Source organism: Pseudophryne corroboree (genome assembly GCF_028390025.1).
Source record: "Pseudophryne corroboree isolate aPseCor3 chromosome 3 unlocalized genomic scaffold, aPseCor3.hap2 SUPER_3_unloc_33, whole genome shotgun sequence".
NCBI lineage: Eukaryota > Metazoa > Chordata > Amphibia > Anura > Myobatrachidae > Pseudophryne > Pseudophryne corroboree.
Window position 1 is genome coordinate 224,106 of NW_026967523.1, and position 18,836 is coordinate 242,941.

Below are 18,836 nucleotides of genomic sequence, written 5' to 3' on the forward strand. Positions count from 1 at the left end.
TCCTTACGGAGTCCCCAGCATCCACTACGGACTACGAGAAATGGAATTATCGGTAAGTAAATTCTTATTATCTATAGTAATAAAACAGGGACATGACTGTAGACGTGAGGGGTACTGGGTGTGTCAAAGGGACATCACTTAAATCTATAGTAATAAAACAGGGACATGACTGGGGAGATGAGGAGATCTGGGAGTGTCACAGTAACATCACTTATATCTATAGTAATAATACAGGGACATGACTGGGGATGTTAGGGGATCTGGAAGTGTCACAGTGAGATCATATATCTCTAGTAATAATACAGGGACATGACTGGATCTGGAAGTGTCACAGTGACATCACATTTATCTCTAGTAATAATACAGGGACATGGCTGTGGACGTGAGGGGTACTGGGAGTGTCACAGTGACATCACTTAAATCTATAGTAATAAAACAGAGACATGACTGTGGAGGTGAGGGGGATCTGGGAGCGTCACAGTGATGTCACTGTTATCTATAGTAATAATACAGGTATATGACTGGGGAGGTGAGGGGATCTGGGAATGTCACAGTGACATCACTTATATCTATTGTAATAATAAAGGGACATGACTGTGGAGGTGAGTGAATCTGGGAGCGCCACTGTGACCTTATATCTATATTAATAATACGTATATGACTTGAGAGGTGAGGGGATCTGGGAGTGTCACAGTGACATCACTAATATCTATAGCAATACAGGGACATGACTGGGGAGGTGAGGGGATCTAGGAGAGGCACAGTGACGTCGCTTATATATAGTAATAATACAGGGACATGACTGGGGAGGTGAGGGGATCTGGGAGCATCACAGAGACATCACTTATATCTATAGTAATAATACAGGGACATGACTGGGGAGGTGAGGTGATCTGGGAGCGTCACAGTGACATCACATATCTATCGTACTAATACAGAGACATGACTGGGGGAGGGGATCTGGGACTGTCACAGTAACATCACTTATATGTATAGTAATATAGGTATATGACGGGGAGGTGAGGGAATCTGGGAGTGTCACAGTAACATCACTTACATCTATAGTAATAATACTGGGAATGTTAGGGAATCTGGAAGTGTCACAGTGACATCACATATATCTCCTGTAATAATACAGGGACATGCCTGGGGAGTTGAGGGGATCTGTAAGTGTCACAGTGACATCATATATCTCTAGTAATAATACAGGGACATGACTGGATCTGGAAGTGTCACAGTGACATCACATATATCTCTAGTAATAATACAGGGACATGACTGGGGAGGTGAGGGGATCTGGGAGCGTCACAGTGACATCACTAATATCTATAGTCATAATAGAGGGACATGACTGGGGAGGTAAGGGGATCTGGGAGCGTCACAGTGACATCACTAATATCTATAGTCATAATAGAGGGACATGACTGGGGAGGTGAGAGGATATGGGAGCATCATTATGATCTGATATCTATAGTAATAATACAGGGACATGACTGGGGAGGTGAGGGGATCTGGGAGCATCACTGTGACATCACTTTTATCTTTAGTAATAAAACAGGGACATGACTGGGGAGATGAGGAGATCTGGGAACGTCACAGTGACATCACTTATATCTATAGTAATAATAAAGGGACATAACTGGAGGCGAGTGAATCTGGGAGTGTCACAGAGACATCACATATATCTAGTAATAATACAGGGACATGACTGGGGAGGTGAGGTGATCTGGGAGCGTCACAGTGACATCACATATCTATCGTACTAATACAGGGACATGACTGGGGGTGGTGAGGGGATCTGGGACTGGCACAGTAACATCACTTATATCTATAGTAATAATACAGGTATATGACTGGGGAGGTGAGGGGATCTGGGAGTGTCACATTAACAACACTTATATCTATAGTAATAATTCAGGGACCTGAATTGGGAGGTGAGGGGATCTGGCAGCCTCACTGTGACATCGCTTATATCTATAGTACTAATACAGGTATATTACTGGGGAGGTGAGGGAATCTCGGAGCATCACAGTGACATCACTTATCTATAGTAATAATACAGGGACATGACTGGGGAGGTGAGGGGATCTGGGAGTGTCACAGTGACAACACATATATCTATAGTAATAATACAGGGAGGTGAGGGGATATGGAAGTCACTGTGATGTAACTTATGTCTATAGTAATAATACTATAATAATAATAATAATACAGGGACAGGACTGGGGAGGTGATGGGGGGGGTCTGGGAGTGTATATATTGATATTTGATGTCTCCTCCATTACACAGGATTACACAGTAGTGAAGAAGACATCCAGTGAGTGTGAGATACTCAACAGCCATCCCCGTGTGTCAGGAGGACTGAGTAGAACCCAAAGCCCAATCACGGTGCCTACACCTCACTCACTGATACATGAGAGACACAATGACCAGAAGATCCTGGAACTCACCAACAAGATCATTCAGTTGCTGACTGGAGAGGTGGCTGCTGGGAATGGGACATTATACAGTAACACCAGGGGATGTGTCTGGGTGATGACTGGAGAAGTGACTGCTGGGAATGGGACATTATACAGTAACACCAGGGGACGTGTCTGGGTGATGACTGGAGAGGTGGCTGCTGGGAATGGGACATTATACAGTAACACCAGGGGATGTGTCTGGGTGATGACTGGAGAGGTGACTGCTGGGAATGGGGCATTATACAGTAACACCAGGGTATGTGTCTGGGTGGTGACTGGAGAGGTGACTGCTGGGAATGGGACATTATACAGTAACACCAGGGGATGTGTCTGGGTGATGACTGGAGAGGTGACGGCTGGGAATGGGGCATTATACAGTAACACAGGGGGATGTGTCTGGGTGATGACTGGAGAGGTGACTGCTGGGAATGGGACATTATACAGTAACACCAGGGGATGTGTCTGGGTGATGACTGGAGAGGTGACTGCTGGGAATGGGACATTATACAGTAACACCAGGGGATGTGTCTGGATGGTGACTGCTGGGAATGGGGCATTATACAGTAACACCAGGGGGCGTGTCTGGGTGATGACTGGAGAGGTGACTGTTGGGAATGGGGCATTATACAGTAACACCAGAGGAAGTTTCTGGGTGACGACTGGAGAGGTGACCGCTGGGAATGGGACATTATACAGTAACACCAGGGGATGTGTCTGAGCGATGACTGGAGAGGCGACTGCTGGGAATGGGACATTATACAGTAACACCAGGGCATCTGTCTGGGTGATGACTAGAGAGGTGACTGCTGGGAATGGGACATTATACAGTAACACCGGGGGATGTGTCTGGGTGATGACTGGAGAGGTGACTGCTGGGAATGGGACATTATACAGTAACACCAGGGGACGTGTCTGGGTGATGACTGGAGAGATGACTGCAGAGAATGGGACATTATACAGTAACATCAGGGGACGTGTCTGGTTGATGACTGGAGAGGTGACGGCTGGGAATGGGGCATTATACAGTAACACCAGGGGATGTGTCTGGGTGATGACTGTATCACTCTGTGTCAGGTTCCTATAAGGTGTCATGATATCACTGTCTATGTCTCCATGCAGGAGGGGGAGTATATAGAGGAACACAGGGGTCTGTACAAGGACTTGATGATGGAGAATCACCGGCCCCTCACATCACTGGGTAAGAGGAGACTGTCATGTTTTGTACAAGGGAGAGCAGGTATGGGGGCCCCTATATACACACATCATCTGATAATCACATATATACACTGTACTCAGTCACTATGTGTCTCCTACAGAAGGACCCAGTAACAGAGATACCCCAGAGAGATGTCCCCGTCCTCTGTATTCCCAGGATTGTACAGAGGAGAATCACAGGATCCCACAGGAGGATCAGGTAGGTGGGATTTAGGGTCTCCCCAATAAATCAAAGTGACTGTCACTATATTTGTGTAGAGGAGCTGTGTGTCATTATATTTGTCTTGTTTACATAGGATGAAGCCCAATTAAATAATATTAATATCAAAGATACAGAGGGAGAAAAAGAGACATATGTGACTGATACAAAGGCAGAAGATATAGAGGGAGAAGAAGAGACATATGTGACTGATATGAAGGCAGAAGATACAGAGGGAGAAGAAGAGACGTATGTGACTGATATAAAGGCAGAAGATATAGATGGAGAAGAAGAGACGTATGTGACTGATATGAAGGCAGAAGATACAGAGGGAGAAGAAGAGACGTATGTGACTGATATAAAGGCAGAAGATATAGATGGAGAAGAAGAGACGTATGTGACTGATATAAAGGCAGAAGATATAGAGGGAGAAGAAGAGACGTATGTGACTGATATAAAGGCAGAAGATATAGATGGAGAAGAAGAGACGTATGTGACTGATATAAAGGCAGAAGATATAGAGGGAGAAGAAGAGACGTATGTGACTGATATAAAGGCAGAAGATATAGATGGAGAAGAAGAGAGGTATGTGACTGATATGAAGGCAGAAGATACAGAGGGAGAAGAAGAGACGTATGTGACTGATATAAAGGCAGAAGATATAGAAGGAGAAGAAGAGACGTATGTGACTGATATAAAGGCAGAAGATATAGAAGGAGAAGAAGAGACGTATGTGACTGATATAAAGGCAGAAGATACAGAGGGAGAAGAAGAGACGTATGTGACTGATATAAAGGCAGAAGATACAGAGGGAGAAGAAGAGACGTATGTGACTGATATAAAGGCAGAAGATACAGAGGGAGAAGAAGAGACGTATGTGACTGATATAACGGCAGAAGATACAGAGGGAGAAGAGGAGACGTATGTTACTGATATAAAGGTAGAAGATACAGAGGGAGAAGAAGAGACGTATGTGAGGGGTGATCAGCAGTCTAAGGAGGAGGAAATCCCTACAGATATCAGCACAGGTGAGTAATAAACACTTATTACAGGAAAGTGTCACATATTCTCCTTCCTCAGTCACTACAGCAATCTCTTATCCTACACCCTCCTCTGTCAGTAAAAACTAATGAGGAATTTGTTTTTTCCCAGTGTGGAGTCAGGAGCCATCACCTCTATTAAACTCCTGCTCTCCCCTCACATCATGTCACTGTGTGTTACCAGCCCAGAGATCTGACCAGTCTCCTCCCCACACTCTCTGGTGTATCTCATACATCAGGAGCCATCAGCCTCTATTATACTCCTGCTCTCCCCCTCACATCATGTCACTGTGTGTTACGAGCCCAGAGATCTGACCAGTCTCCTCCCCACACTCTCTGGTGTATCTCATACATCAGGAGATATCAGCCTCTATTATACTCCTGCTCTCCTCCTCACATCATGTCACTGTGTGTTACCAGCCCAGAGATGTGACCAGTCTCCTTCCCACACTCTCTGGTGTATCTTATACATCAGGAGACATCAGCCCCTATTATACTCCTGCTCTCACCCTCACATGATGTCACCTTGTGTTACCAGCCCAGAGATCTGACCAGTCTCCTCCCCACACTCTCTGGTGTATCTCATACATCAGGAACCATCAGCCCCTATTATACTCCTGCTCTCCTCCTCACATCATGTCACTGTGTGTTACCAGCCCAGATATCTGACCAGTCTCCTCCCCACACTCTCTGGGGTGTATTGTACATCAGTGGCCATCAGCCCCTATTATACTCCTGCTCTCCTCCTCACATCATGTCACTGTGTGTTACCAGCCCAGAGATCTGACCAGTCTCCTCCCCACACTCTCTGGTGTATCTCATACATCAGAAGACTTAAGCCCCTATTATACTCCTGCTCTCCCCTTCACATCATGTCACTGTGTTACCAGCCCAGAGATCTGAACAGTCTCCTCCCCACACTCTTTGGTGTATCTCATACATCAGGAGCCTTCAACCCCTATTATACTCCTGCTCTCCCCCTCACATCATGTCACTGTATGTTACCAGCCCAGAGATCTGACCAGTCTCCTCCCCACACTCTCTGGTGTATCTCATACATCAGGAGCCATCAGCCCCTATTATACTCCTGCTCCTCCCTCACATCATGTCACTGTGTGTTACCAGCCCAGAGATCTGACCAGTCTCCTCCTCACACTCTCTGGTGTATCTCATACATCAGCCATCAGCCCCTATTATACTCCTGCTCTCCCCCTCACATCATGTCACTGTGTGTTACCAGACCAGAGATCTGACCAGTCTCCTCCCCACACTCTCTGGTGTATCTCATACATCAGGAGACATCAGCCCCTATTATACTCCTGCTCTCCCCCCTCACATCATGTCACTGTGTGTTACCAGCCCAGAGATCTGACCAGTCTCCTCCCCACACTCTCTGGTGTATCTCATACATCAGGAGCCATCAGCCCCTATTATACTCCTACTCTCCCCTTCACATAATGTCACTGTGTTACCAGCCCAGAGATCTGACCAATCTCCTCCCCACACTCTCTGGCATATCTCATACATCAGGAGCCATCAGCCCCTATTATACTCCTGCTCTCTCCCTCACATCATGTCACTGTGTTACCAGCCCAGAGATCTGACCAGTCTCCTCCCCACACTCTCTCATACATCAGGAGCCATCAGCCCCTATTATACTCCTGCTCTCCCCCTTCACATCATGTCACTGTGTGTTACCAGCCCAGAGATCTGACCAGTCTCCTCCCCACACTCTCTGGTATATCTCATACATCAGGAGCCATCAGCCCCTATTATACTCCTGCTCTCCTCCTCACATCATGTCACTGTGTGTTACTAGCCCAGAGATCTGACCAGTCTCCTCCCCACACTCTCTGGTATATCTCATACATCAGGAGCCATCAGCACATATTAATCCCATAGTCTTCGTATCATGTCACTGAGGTCAGGTAGGATTTGTTTTCTGTAACTAACATGGTGTTGAGTCTCGGCAATAAGAAGGCAAGCTGAGAACTGAGCTCTCTGCCCTAGAACGCCAGTCTCCTTTTTCGAGTAGGCCGTGACATTGGTCTTCAGCACACGGATGAGTAATGCATAATAGGAGGTCACTGGATTCAGTGGACCATGCTTTAATTAAGAATTGGAACCTCTTAATAGTTCTTATTTTCTAAAGCAGAGTAATGGGAAGTGTATGTGACAGGATGGTCTTCATTCCTTAATATAGGTACTTCATTGCTAGTATGTCTGCAAGTAGAGACCTCATAGATAGAAAAGTTCATCCTTCATGAGCAAACAGATTGATTATGGGGAGTGATATTCTGTACAGATGTCCTGGAGAAGGTATCTAGACAATCCCTGTTATACAGAGTTGAGATCATGTAGAGAGGGATAGACACCTTGATAGAAGAATGGTCTGGTTACGCCCCTTGGCTAGAGGATCGGTCCTGTTACGTCCCTTGGCTAGAGGATCAGTCCTGTTACGTCCCTTGGCTAGAGGATCGGTCCGGTTTTGCCCCTGGGCTAGAGGATCGTTCCGGTTTTGCCCCTGGGCTAGAGCATCGGTCCGGTTTTGCCCCTGGCTAGAGGAACGGTCCTGTTTTGCCCCTGGCTAGAGGAACGGTCCTGTTTTGCCCCTGGCTAGAGGATCGTTCCGGTTTTGCCTCTGGGCTAGAGCATGGGGTCCGGTTTTGCCCCTGGCAGGAGGAACGATCCGGTCAGGCCCCTGGGCAGCAGGTGATCACTAAAAAAGCCTAGTTAATCTCCCATTTATAGCGGATCTTTCGTCTGGAGAAAAATTAAATGATACTAAAATTCTCTGGTGAAAATGTCTGTGTATTTTCATTCTCTATAACGTCCGCAATTTAAAGATCTAAGAAACTGTAGGTTAGTATGACTGTACAATAGGAGATTACGTAGAAAGCCCTTTCGAAACAAGTGTGTCGATCCATCAGTACATTCGGTTGTTGGGGAAAATGGTGGCGGCCTACGAGGCCATACAGTTTGGCAGGTTCCATGTCAGAGTTTTCCAGTAGGACCTGTTGGACAAATGGTCGGGTTCCCACCTACACATGAACCGAAAGATAATCCTGTCGTCAAAAGCTAGGATTTCACTCCTGTGGTGATTACACAGCTCTCACCTACTGGAGGTACGCAGATTCGGGATTCAGGACTGGCTCCTGGTGACCACGGATGCAAGTCTCCGAGGCTGGGGAGCTGTCGCTCAGGGAGGAAGCTTCCAAGGGAAATGGTCTAGTCAGGAAGCCTGCCTTCACATAAACGTGCTGGAATTGAGAGCCATTTACAACGGCTTTCAACAAGCGGTACATCTTCAAGATCATCCCATGCAGATCCAGTCGGACAATGTAACAGCAGTCGCGTACATAAACAGGCAGGGTGTAACGAAAAGCAGAGCGGCAATGGCAGAGGTGACGAAGATTCTCCTCTGGGCATCTAAAAGCTCTGTCAGCAATTTTCATTCCGGGAGTAGACAACTGGGAAGCAGACTTCCTCAGCAGACATGATCTCCATCCAGGAGAGTGGGGCCTCCACCAAGAAGTCTTCGCAGAGGTGACAAGTCTTTGGGGAGTTTCTCAAGTAGACATGATGGCATCTCGTCTCAACAAGAAGCTTCAGAGATATTGTTCCAGGTCGAGAGAACCTCAAGCATTAGCGGTGGATGCGCTAGTGGCCCAGTGGGTTTTCCGGTCAGTGTATGTCTTTCCTCCACTTCCGCTGATCCCAAAAGGGCTCAGGATCATTAGAAGAACAGGAGTTCGAGCAATCTTCATTGCCCCAGACTGGCCAAGGAGGGCTTGGTGCCCAGATCTTCAGGAGTAGCTCATAGAAGATCCTCTTCCTCTTCGCGAGGACCTGTTACAGCAGGGGCCGTGTGTGTATAAAGACTTACCGCAGCTACGTTTGACGGCATGGTTGTTGAGCGGCGAATCCTAGCCCGAAAGGGTATTCCCAAGGAAGTCGTCCCCACTCTTATTCAGGCCAGGAAAGGAGTAACGTTGAAACATTACCACCGTATTTGCAGAAAATATGTATCTTGGTGTGAATCCAAGAAGGCTCCTACGGAAGAGTTTCAGTTGGGACGTTTTCTCCATTTTCTGCAGGCTGATGTGGAGGCGGGCCTCCGAATGCGATCAATCGAGGTCCAGATTTTGGTCTTGTCAGTGTTCTTCCAAAAACAATTGGCCTCTCTTCCAGAGGTTCAGACCTTCGTGAAAGGGGTTCTGCACATCCAGCCTCCATTTGTGCCTCCAGTGGCACCATGGGACCTTACTCTGGTATTGCAGTTCCTTCAATCGGATTGGTTTGAGCCTCTACAAGAGATAGAGTAGAAGTTTCTCATTTGGAAAGTGGTGATGCTTTTGGCATTGGCATCCGCACGGCGGGTGTCTGAATTGGGGGCCTTATCTCACAAGAGCCCTTACCTGATCTTCCATGAAGATAGGGCAGAGTTGAGAACTCGTCAACATTTTCTTCCAAAGGGGGTTTCATCTTTCCACATAAACCAACCTATTGTGGTGCCAGTAATTCCTGACACATTCACTGAGTCAAAGTATCTAGATGTGGTTAGGGCTTTGAAGATTTATGTCGCTAGAACAGCTAGAATACGGAAAACAGAGTCTTTGTTTGTCCTGTATGCTCCCAACAAAATTGGGTGTCCTGCTTCCAAGCAGACTATTGCACGCTGGATCAGAGGTACGATTCAGCAAGCTCATTCTATGGCTGGATTGCCGTTACCGAAGTCAGTGAAGGCCCATTCTACTAGGAAGGTGGGCTCCTCCTTGGCGGCTGCCCGGGGGGTCTCGGCATTGCAACTTTGTCGAGCAGCTACTTGGTCAGGGTGAAACACATTTGCTAAATTCTACAAGTTTGACACCTTGGCCGATGAAGACCTCAAGTTTGGACAATCGGTGCTGCAGGGTCATCCGCACTCTCCCTCCCGCCCGTACTGGAGCTTTGGTATAAACCCCATGGTCATGAAGTGGACCCCAGCATCCTCTAGGATGTATGAGAAAACAGGATTTCAGCTGCGGGGTACACTGGGCTCCACAAGGATTGGACAATGGGGTGTAGAGTAGGCTCTTGATCCGAGGCACCAACAGGCTCAAAGCTTTGACTGTTCCCAGAATGCACAGCCCCGCCTCCTCTATAACCCCGCCCCTCCGCACAGGAGCTCAGTTTTGTAAGTTGGTGCTGCAGTAAGCAGGCAGTTAACAGAGGGGCTGCTCCAAGCAGCCCTGAGAAAAGCTTTTTATGAAGTAAAAAGTGAAGACTTCAATGGCAGCAGCGGTGGTAAATGTAATTCTCTGCTGCAGCTCCTGCTCTCCCCAGCGCTGCTGTACACTCCCGAGCCCTGGTTGCCGGGTACCTACAGCGGAGGCTCCAGGTTTCTTCACGTTAGACACACACGGCTGGGGCTCTCCAGGATCGCGTGGCCGCGCTTCGGGAGGTGGTATGTGGGTCCCGCTTGCGGGACCCTGTCTTTATCGCGATCCGTCGTGGTCAGTGGGAGGCGGGCCGTGCACGCTGGCGGTGGACACTTCGGCAGTACAGGCAATCCCACTAGATCACCAGGGCATGGGCGCAGGTCAGGTTTTCTCTCTAAACCAGTTTTTATATCGCCCACACTACCCGGTGGTTTTGCCAGCAGAGGGGATAAGGCTTAGACCTGAAGCCCCTCCCCCAGCCCCAGGGCGCCATTTCCAGCAAGTATTCCCACCCTGGAGCTGCATCTCTGTCTTTCCCTCACTCCCTGTCAGTGTCTGCGGGGCCATTATCCCTCAGCTCACTGTTCCTGGGACTGCTTGGGCAAATCCTCCTATGTAAAGCCGCCTGGTTGTCAGCGCTGTGACTTTACATGACACTTAAGTATTCTACCTGCCTATTAGTCAGTGTTAGTAAGAAAGAGTGCATTTAGTCAGGGTTTTATAGTACAATTACCCTGTGATATACATCCAGTTCTTACTGTGTAGTGTTATATCTATTGACTATTTAGCAATATAAACTAGTCCAGTGCAGTATTATTGTCAGTAATAACCTCTGCATTGTACAAACTGTGACTTTCTCTGGCTGGGTCCACAGGATAACATTGGGATATGGTTGAGGGACAGCGGAAATGGCACCAACATGGTCACAATCTTTCTGGCCTCCCAGGATGCATCAGGGCCTTCACCATATAGTCCCACCCACTGACTCAGTCAGATCAGTTTTTTGCTTGGTGCGGCAGGAAGCCGCATGGTCTCAGAGCTGCTGTGAGAATAGCCTCAAGCTTTTATTATTTCATTTTTATAGACTTACTATGTTTTTTTGAGCGACTTTTGTTAATAGCGTCTTAAACGCATGCTAGAAAGAGTCGCTCCAACAACTCCTCACCGGGTCGCAACAACGCTTACCTTCGGGTATTAGTGCTGTCTCGACGGGCGTCTGTGTCGGATGTTCTAGCAGGTCCAGCAGACGTAATCAGGCTGTGGCCGGAGCATGGGGAGATGGTGAGTCTATGGACTTTCTCTTACTAGCGGGGTCAGGACACAGCTACGCTGTCTTTGGTGGAGACTACAAACAGTGTGTTGATGCGCCGAACACTCTCTGGGGCAACAGCGCTACGCTCCGGGGATCATAGGCGCCAGGACTAGGTAGAGGCCACGATCCTTAGGGTTTAAGTCAGCAGGGGGATTCAGACGCTCTCCTGGCCGCCCCTCCTCCGAGTTCATGACCAGTTTCCACGTGTGTCTCTCGTTTCATGAACTGAATGACCTCACTTCCGGCTCAGATGCTACCACGAGGGTACTCGGTCGCAACTTATACGCTGCGGTTGTGTACACTAGAGATCCCGCCCAGACCTAGTCGCAGGCCTTAGCGTCTGCATACACGTGGAAGTCGCTGAGCGTCCGTGTCCGCAGGAGCAACTGTGTCAGTTATCATGAGCGGTAGTGTACATCAGTAGCGTCTGAATCCACTCAGCGTCTTACGAGAGTATGTGCTTGGATATGGAAGTGTGGTGAGTCTCCTTGTATCCCGCTCTCTGAAGGCAGGGTATACAGTACTAAAAATTCCTTCTACTTCTTAGTTTGAATTGTTAATTTTTAGTACCTATTGCATATGAGACCTGTATATTACTGTGTTTTCTGCATGTTATGTTGGAAAAGAACCAGTTAGAAACAGAAGTACAATTTTCCTACTAATGTATAAGTTGTTATGATGGTGATTGTAGTCTCATATGACAATGTCTAATGCTTTAACATGTGACTGACTGCTAGTATGTGTGCTGACTTTTCTGTGTAATGTCAGTCCTGTTCTGACCCTCTGTAGTCATTAACAGATTATTACCATGTCTGTGAGCGGCAAAAGTGATGAGGAGAATTTATCAGGCACTCCTACATCCCTAACATGCTTATCTTATAAGACAGGGTTAATTGATGTGGATCAATTGGTCACTTATGAGGGGTTGTGTGCAAACTGTTTCGCTTTTCAGCGAAGTAAAAAACAGGAGTTAGTTCAACCACCAACAGAGCCACCATGGAATATGGTCGCAAAGACTCTATCTTCAATAGCGGACAGGTTAGCTCCGGTAGCACCACCTCAAGGGTTAGGTTACACTATGAACCCATACATGCAGCTCCCTTCCTACGGCTTGGTTCCAGTAGCCTCTACAAGCAACCAAGGGACAGGTAAGACTAAGACAGATGCGTCTATGTGGCAGACTACATAAGATGATACAACAGATGATGATACAGTATATTCAAATACACCGTATGATGATCAGTCGCAGAGCTTTAGTTCAGAGGATGTAGCTGAACTTACTGATGCTGTGAAGGCTGTTCTCTCTTTGGAAGAGCCAGCTAAAACAGTGATAAAATCTAAAGCACCTGTGTTTAAACGAACAAAATCAGTGAAAACTGAATTCCCAGCGTCAAACGAACTGACAGAAATGATGGATGAGTCTTGGGCGACGCCCAGTAAGAAATATAAGATTCCGAAAAGATGGAATTCTTATTATCCATTTCCAGCTGCGGATTGTTCGTAAAGAGAAGTTCCTCCAAAAGTAGATGCACATGTTCTGCGATTGTGCATAAATCTGCTTTACCACTGTCATCTACCTCGCTAAATGATGTCACAGACAGAAGGGTAGATAGTTTTTGGAAACATTTATTTTCTCTAGTAGGAGCAGTGGTAAGACCTGCTATGGCTTCGGCCTGGGTAGCAAAGGCAATGGGCGAATGGATAGAGGAACTAGAAATGACATCTCTTCTCCTACTTCGGAGCAAGAGTACCTTTTAAGCTGTTTGAGACAATCTGCCCAATACTTAGAACAAGCAGCAATTGATATGGGTACAGTTGCTTCTAAAGCTTCAACCTTGACAGTAGCCGCTCGCAGAACAGTTTGGCTACGTACCTGGAAAGCAGATGCGGAATCCAAGAAAGAATTGGAAGCATTGCCTTTCGTTGGTAATATATTGTTTGGGAAACCATTTTCTGATATCCTAAAATCAGAGGCTGAATCAAAGAAGGTCAGATTTCCGGCTATTTATAACCCTAAGTCCAAGGGTTTAAAGTTTTGCTCATTTCGTTGGCAAAGTAAAGCGAAAGCTAAAGAGGAGTCTAAGCAACCCCAGTTCAAAACCAGGGGTAGGAAACAGTGGGCTAGCAAAAAGCCAGCTTCCAAGCCTGAACAGAAACCATCAGCCTGAAGAGACAGGCCTCCGCCTAGAGGATTCCAGGGTTGGGGGCCGACTCCTTCATTTTGCACACATATGGCAACAGTCAACAACAGATGCTTGGGTGCAGAAGGTGGTATCTCAGGGGAATGGGTTCCCATTCAGGAGGCAGCCTCCTCAAATATTTTTTTGCACCAGCCCGTCTCGTATAGAGTCGAAGGCCAATGCCCTGCAAGAAGCAGTCCAAAAATTACTGCAGTCTGGTGTGATTGTCCCTGTACCTCCATCACAAAGGGGACAGGGGTTTTACTCCAATCTATTTCTGATCCAGAAGCCAAGTGGGTCATATCGACCAATTCTCAATCTAAAAATGTTAAACAAATACATTTGGATCCCGAAGTTCCACATGGAGACGTTGCGCTCCATAATGTTGGCCATGGAACCGGGAGATTACATGGTATCTCTGGGTGTACGGGATGCTTACCTACATGTGCCTATAGCACTGTCTCATCAGTGTTACCTCAGGTTTGCCATCCTCCAGGAACATTTTCAGTTCCAAGCTCTGCCCTTCAGGCTAGCAACAGCACCCAGGGTGTTTACCAAGATCATGGTGGTTATGGCAGCTTGTCTGCGCAAACAGGGGATAAGAATATTCCCATACCTCAACGACCTGTTAATCTTAGCACATTTGCAAAATTTACTTTTGAGCCATCTTCAACAGACAATAGTTTGTCTACAGAGACTTGGGTGGCTCATAAATTGGGAAAAGTAGTCTCTGAATCCATTACAGCGGATGGTTCATTTGGGGGCCATATTGGATTCAGACCTACAGAGAGTTTTCTTACCAGAGAAAAAGATGGTCAAGGTGCAGGTCATGACTCAGGAAGCGTTGCACACCCAGACAATATCAGTCCATGCATCAATGCGACTGTTGGGTCTGATGGTATCAACCTTCGACATGGTGGAATATGTGCAATTCCACTCCAGACCATTACAGCACCTTATTCTGACCAAATGGAACGGAAATCATCAGACGATAAAAAAGCAGATGATAAAGTTTCCAGTAAATGTAAAAAGGTCTCTAGCGTGGTGGCTACAGACAGACCATTTAAACAAGGGGAGACCCTTTTTAGATAAAAGAGTGGCAAGTCCTGACAACAGATGCCAGACAATGCGACAGCAGTTGCGTACCTCAATCATCAAGGAGGAACTCACAGCAAAAGATTGATGGAGGAAGTAACTCCCATTCTAAGATGAGCAGAACTCAATCTCCCAGCATTGTCAGCGGTGTTTTGTCCCAGGTGTTCTGAACTGGGAAGCGGATTTTCTCAGTCGACACATCATTCAGGAAACCGAATGGGCATTACACCCAGAAGTGTTTCAGACAATAGCGAACAGATGGGGTCTACCAGAGATAGACCTCATGGCGTCTCGTCTAAACAACAAAGTTCTGAAGTACGGATCAAGAACCAAGGATCCCGGAGCGGTCCTTGTAGATGCACTGTCAGTAGAATGGAAATTTAATCTGGCATATCTGTTCCCTCCAATATCTCTGTTACCCAGAGTAGTGAGAAAAATAAAGCAAGCAAAGGGAGCAATAAATTCTAATAGCTCCAGCTTGGCTAAGAAGTAATTGGTACACAGATCTACTGAGAATGTCCGTGGAAGCACCAATACTGCTCCCTCAACGTCCAGATCTGCTAATGCAGGGTCCTTGTTGTCACATTCATCTGGATCGTCTATCTTTGACGGCGTGGCTGTTGAAACCTCTATCCTAAAAGCTAGAGGATTTTTTAAACAAGTAATCCAAACTATGCTCCGAGCAAGAAAGCCTTCTTCAGCTCGTGTATATTAGAATATGGCAAGCCTATATTCATTGGTGTACTGAAAAAAGTTTGAATCCGAGATCTTTTAAAGTATCCAGGATTTTGGATTTCCTTCAAGCAGGATTGGAAAAAGGTTTGAAAGTAGCTTCCTTGAGAGTTCAAGTATCAGCATTAACTGTATGGTTTCAGCGAAAGATTGATGATTTACAGGATGTACATACTTTCTTTCAGGGAGTGGTACATATTCAACCTTCATTTGTTCCTCCTGCAGCTCCCTGGGATTTGAATTTAGTTCTTGAATTCCTCCAGGGACCTCCGTTTGAACCACTTAAGAGAGCAGATCTTAAATGGTTAACAGCTAAAGTACTTTTTCTACTGGCAATGGCGTCAGCCAGAAGAGAGTCAGATTTAGAAGCATTATCATGTAAGTCTCCTTTCCTAAGTTTTTTTACAGACAGAGCAGTTCTCAGAACTAGATCTGGTTATCTTCCGAAGGTGGTGTCAAAGTTTCACCTTAATAAAGAGATTGTAGTCCCAGCTTTTCAGGTATCGGGACTTTCTGCGGGAGAAGCGTCGCTGGATGTAGTCCGAGCTTTAAGAATCTACATAGATCGTACTAGTGCCATCAGAAAAACAGATTCTCTCTTCATCCTCTACGGATTTCATAGAAGAGGATGGCCTGCTAGTAAACCGTAGTGATGAGCGGGTTCGGTTTTACTCGGTTTTACTCGGTTCTTAAAACGGCATCTTATTGGCTATCCAAAACACGTGACATCGGTGAGCCAATAAGATGCCGTTTTGAGAACCGAGTAAAACCGAACCCGCTCATCACTAGTAAACAGACGCTCGCAAGATGGGTCCGAATGGTAATATCAGAAGCTTATTCTCATGCAGATCTCCCTACTCCGGTTAATGTCTCTGCTCACTCTACACGTAAGGTAGGTCCTTCATGGGCAGCACAACAGGGTGCTTCAGCAGAACAGATTTGTAAGGCAGCCACATGGTCTTCCATAAACACATTCATCAGACATTATGCCTTGGATACTTTTGACTCTCATGATGCAGACTTCGGGCGAAAGGTCCTCCTGTGTAATCAGGAGTGTCCCAACCACTAAAACTGGCTTTGGGAATACCAATGTTATCCTGTGGATAACCTGTGGACCCAGCCTGAGTAATAGACATTATGGTAAGAACTTACCGTGGATAACGTAATTTCTTTTATATCAACAGGTATCCACAGGGATCCCACCCTGACGCACCTGATTTGAGGATCTTAACAATCATTAAACCTCTTCCCTCTTGTATGGAAGGGTGTGCATGTGTGTTCTTATCGCCTAAATAGGTTTCTACCTGATGCTCCTGCCTAATCGCTGTGGAAAGAACTGATTTGACTGAGTGAGTGGGCGGGATTATACGGTGAAGCCCTGATGCATCCTGGGAGGCCAGAAAGCTTGTGACTGTTTGGTGCCATTTCCGCTGTCGCTCCGGCATATCCCAATGTTATCCTGTGGATACCTGTGGACATAAGAGAAATTACGTTATCAACGGTAAGTTCTTACCATAACGTCTATTTCTCATACGTCCTAGAGGATGCTGGGGTCATCATAGAAACATGGGGTTATACCAAAGCTCTAGAACGGGCGGGAGAGTGCGGATGACTCTGCAGCACCGATTGAACAACTGAAGGTCTTCATCGGCCAAGGTGTCAAACTTGTAGAACTTTGCAAATGTGTTTGACTCAGACCAAGTAGCTGCTCGGCAAAGTTGCAATGTCGAGACCCCCCGGGCAGCCACCCAGGACGAGCCCATCTTTCTAGTAGAATGGGCTTTCACCGATTCCGGTAACGGCAATCCAGCCGTGGAATGAGCATGCTGAATCGTGTTACAGATCCAGCGTGCAATGGTCTGCTTGGAAGCAGGACACCCAACCTTGTTGGGAGCATACAGGACAAACAGAGCCTCTGTTTTCCTAATCTGAGCCGTTCTGGCGAAATAAATCTTCAAAGCTCTGACCACATCCAGAGATTTTGACTCAGCGAAAGGCGTCCGTAGCCACAAGCACCACAATAGGTTAGTTCATGTGGAAAGAGGAAACCACTTTCGGTAGAAATTGTTGACGTGTCCTCAATTCAGCTCTATTTTCATGGAAGATCATATAAGGGCCCTTGTGAGACAAGGCCGCTAACTCAGACACCCGCCTTGCAGATGCCAAGGCCAACAGGATGACCACTTTCCAAGTGAGGAATTTCAACTCCACCTTCCGTAAAGGTTCAAATCAATGTGATTGAAGGACCTGCAACACCACATTAAGATCCCATGGTGCCACTGGAGGCACAAATGGAGGTTGGATGTGCAACATTCCTTTTACGAAAGTCTGAACTTCTGGAAGGGAGGCCAATTGTTTCTGAAATAAAACCGATAAGGCCGAAATCTGTTCCTTAATTGAGCCCTATTTTAGGCCCGCATCCACACCTGCTTGTAGAAAATGGGGAAAATGTCCTAGTCGAAACTCTTCCGTAGGAGCCCCCTTGGATTCACACCAAGAAACATATTTTCTCCAAATACGGTGGTAATGTTTAGACGTTACCTTTTCTGGCCTGAATAAGTGTGGGAATGACTTCACTGGGAATACCCTTACGGGCTAGGATTTTGCGCTCAACCGCCATGCCGTCAAACGTAGCCGCGGTAAGTCCTGATACACGCACGGCCCCTGTTGTAACAGGCCCTTAACTCCAGAATATTTATGTGGAAACAAGTTTCCTGACTTGACCATCTTCCTTGGAAGTTTTCTCCCATTGTGACTGCCCCCTAGCCTCGGAGGCTTGCAACCGTGGTCACTAGGATTCAGTCCTGTATCCCGAACCTGCGCCCCTCTAGGAGGTTAGAGCTGTGCAGCCACCACAGGAGTGATATCCTGGTCTTGGAAGACAGGATTATCCTCCGGTGTAGGTGGGACCTGGACCACTTGTCCAACAGGTCCCACTGGAACACTCTGCATGGAACCTGCCAAACTGAATGGCCTCTTAGGCTGCAACCATCTTCCCCAGCAACCGAATGCATTAATGGATTGACATTCTTGCTGGTTTCAGAATTAGTTTGACCAGACTCTGAAGTTCCAGAGCCTTGTCCACTGGAAGAAATACTCTCTGTAGTTCTGTGTCCAATATTCCCAAAAACGACAACTGCGTCATCGGAATCAACTGTGATTTTGGCAAATTTAGGAGCCAACCATGTTGCTGAAGAACTGTCAGGGAGAGTGCAACGTTTTGCACCAACTGGTCCCTGGATCTCGCCTTTATCAGGAGATCGTCTAAGTATGGGGTAATCGTGACTCCTTGCTTGCGAAGGAGAACCATCATCACCGCCATCACTTTCGTGAAAATCCTCGGAGCCGTGGACAGACCAAACGGCAACGTCTGAAATTGGTAATGACAATCCTGTATTGC

The 18,836-nt window shown here is 46.8% G+C and overlaps 1 protein-coding gene across 1 annotated transcript in view; it reads left to right on the forward strand.

The window, feature by feature from the left end:
* LOC134984065 (zinc finger protein 850-like) overlaps positions 1-18,836 on the forward strand; it is a 119,987-nt gene that overhangs the window by 5,821 nt on the left and 95,330 nt on the right. The window contains exons 2-5 of the mRNA XM_063949704.1: positions 2,290-2,481; positions 3,582-3,660; positions 3,779-3,876; positions 3,974-4,904. Coding sequence (XP_063805774.1) covers positions 2,290-2,481; positions 3,582-3,660; positions 3,779-3,876; positions 3,974-4,904 — 1,300 coding nt within the window. The remainder of the gene's footprint in view (positions 1-2,289; positions 2,482-3,581; positions 3,661-3,778; positions 3,877-3,973; positions 4,905-18,836) is intronic.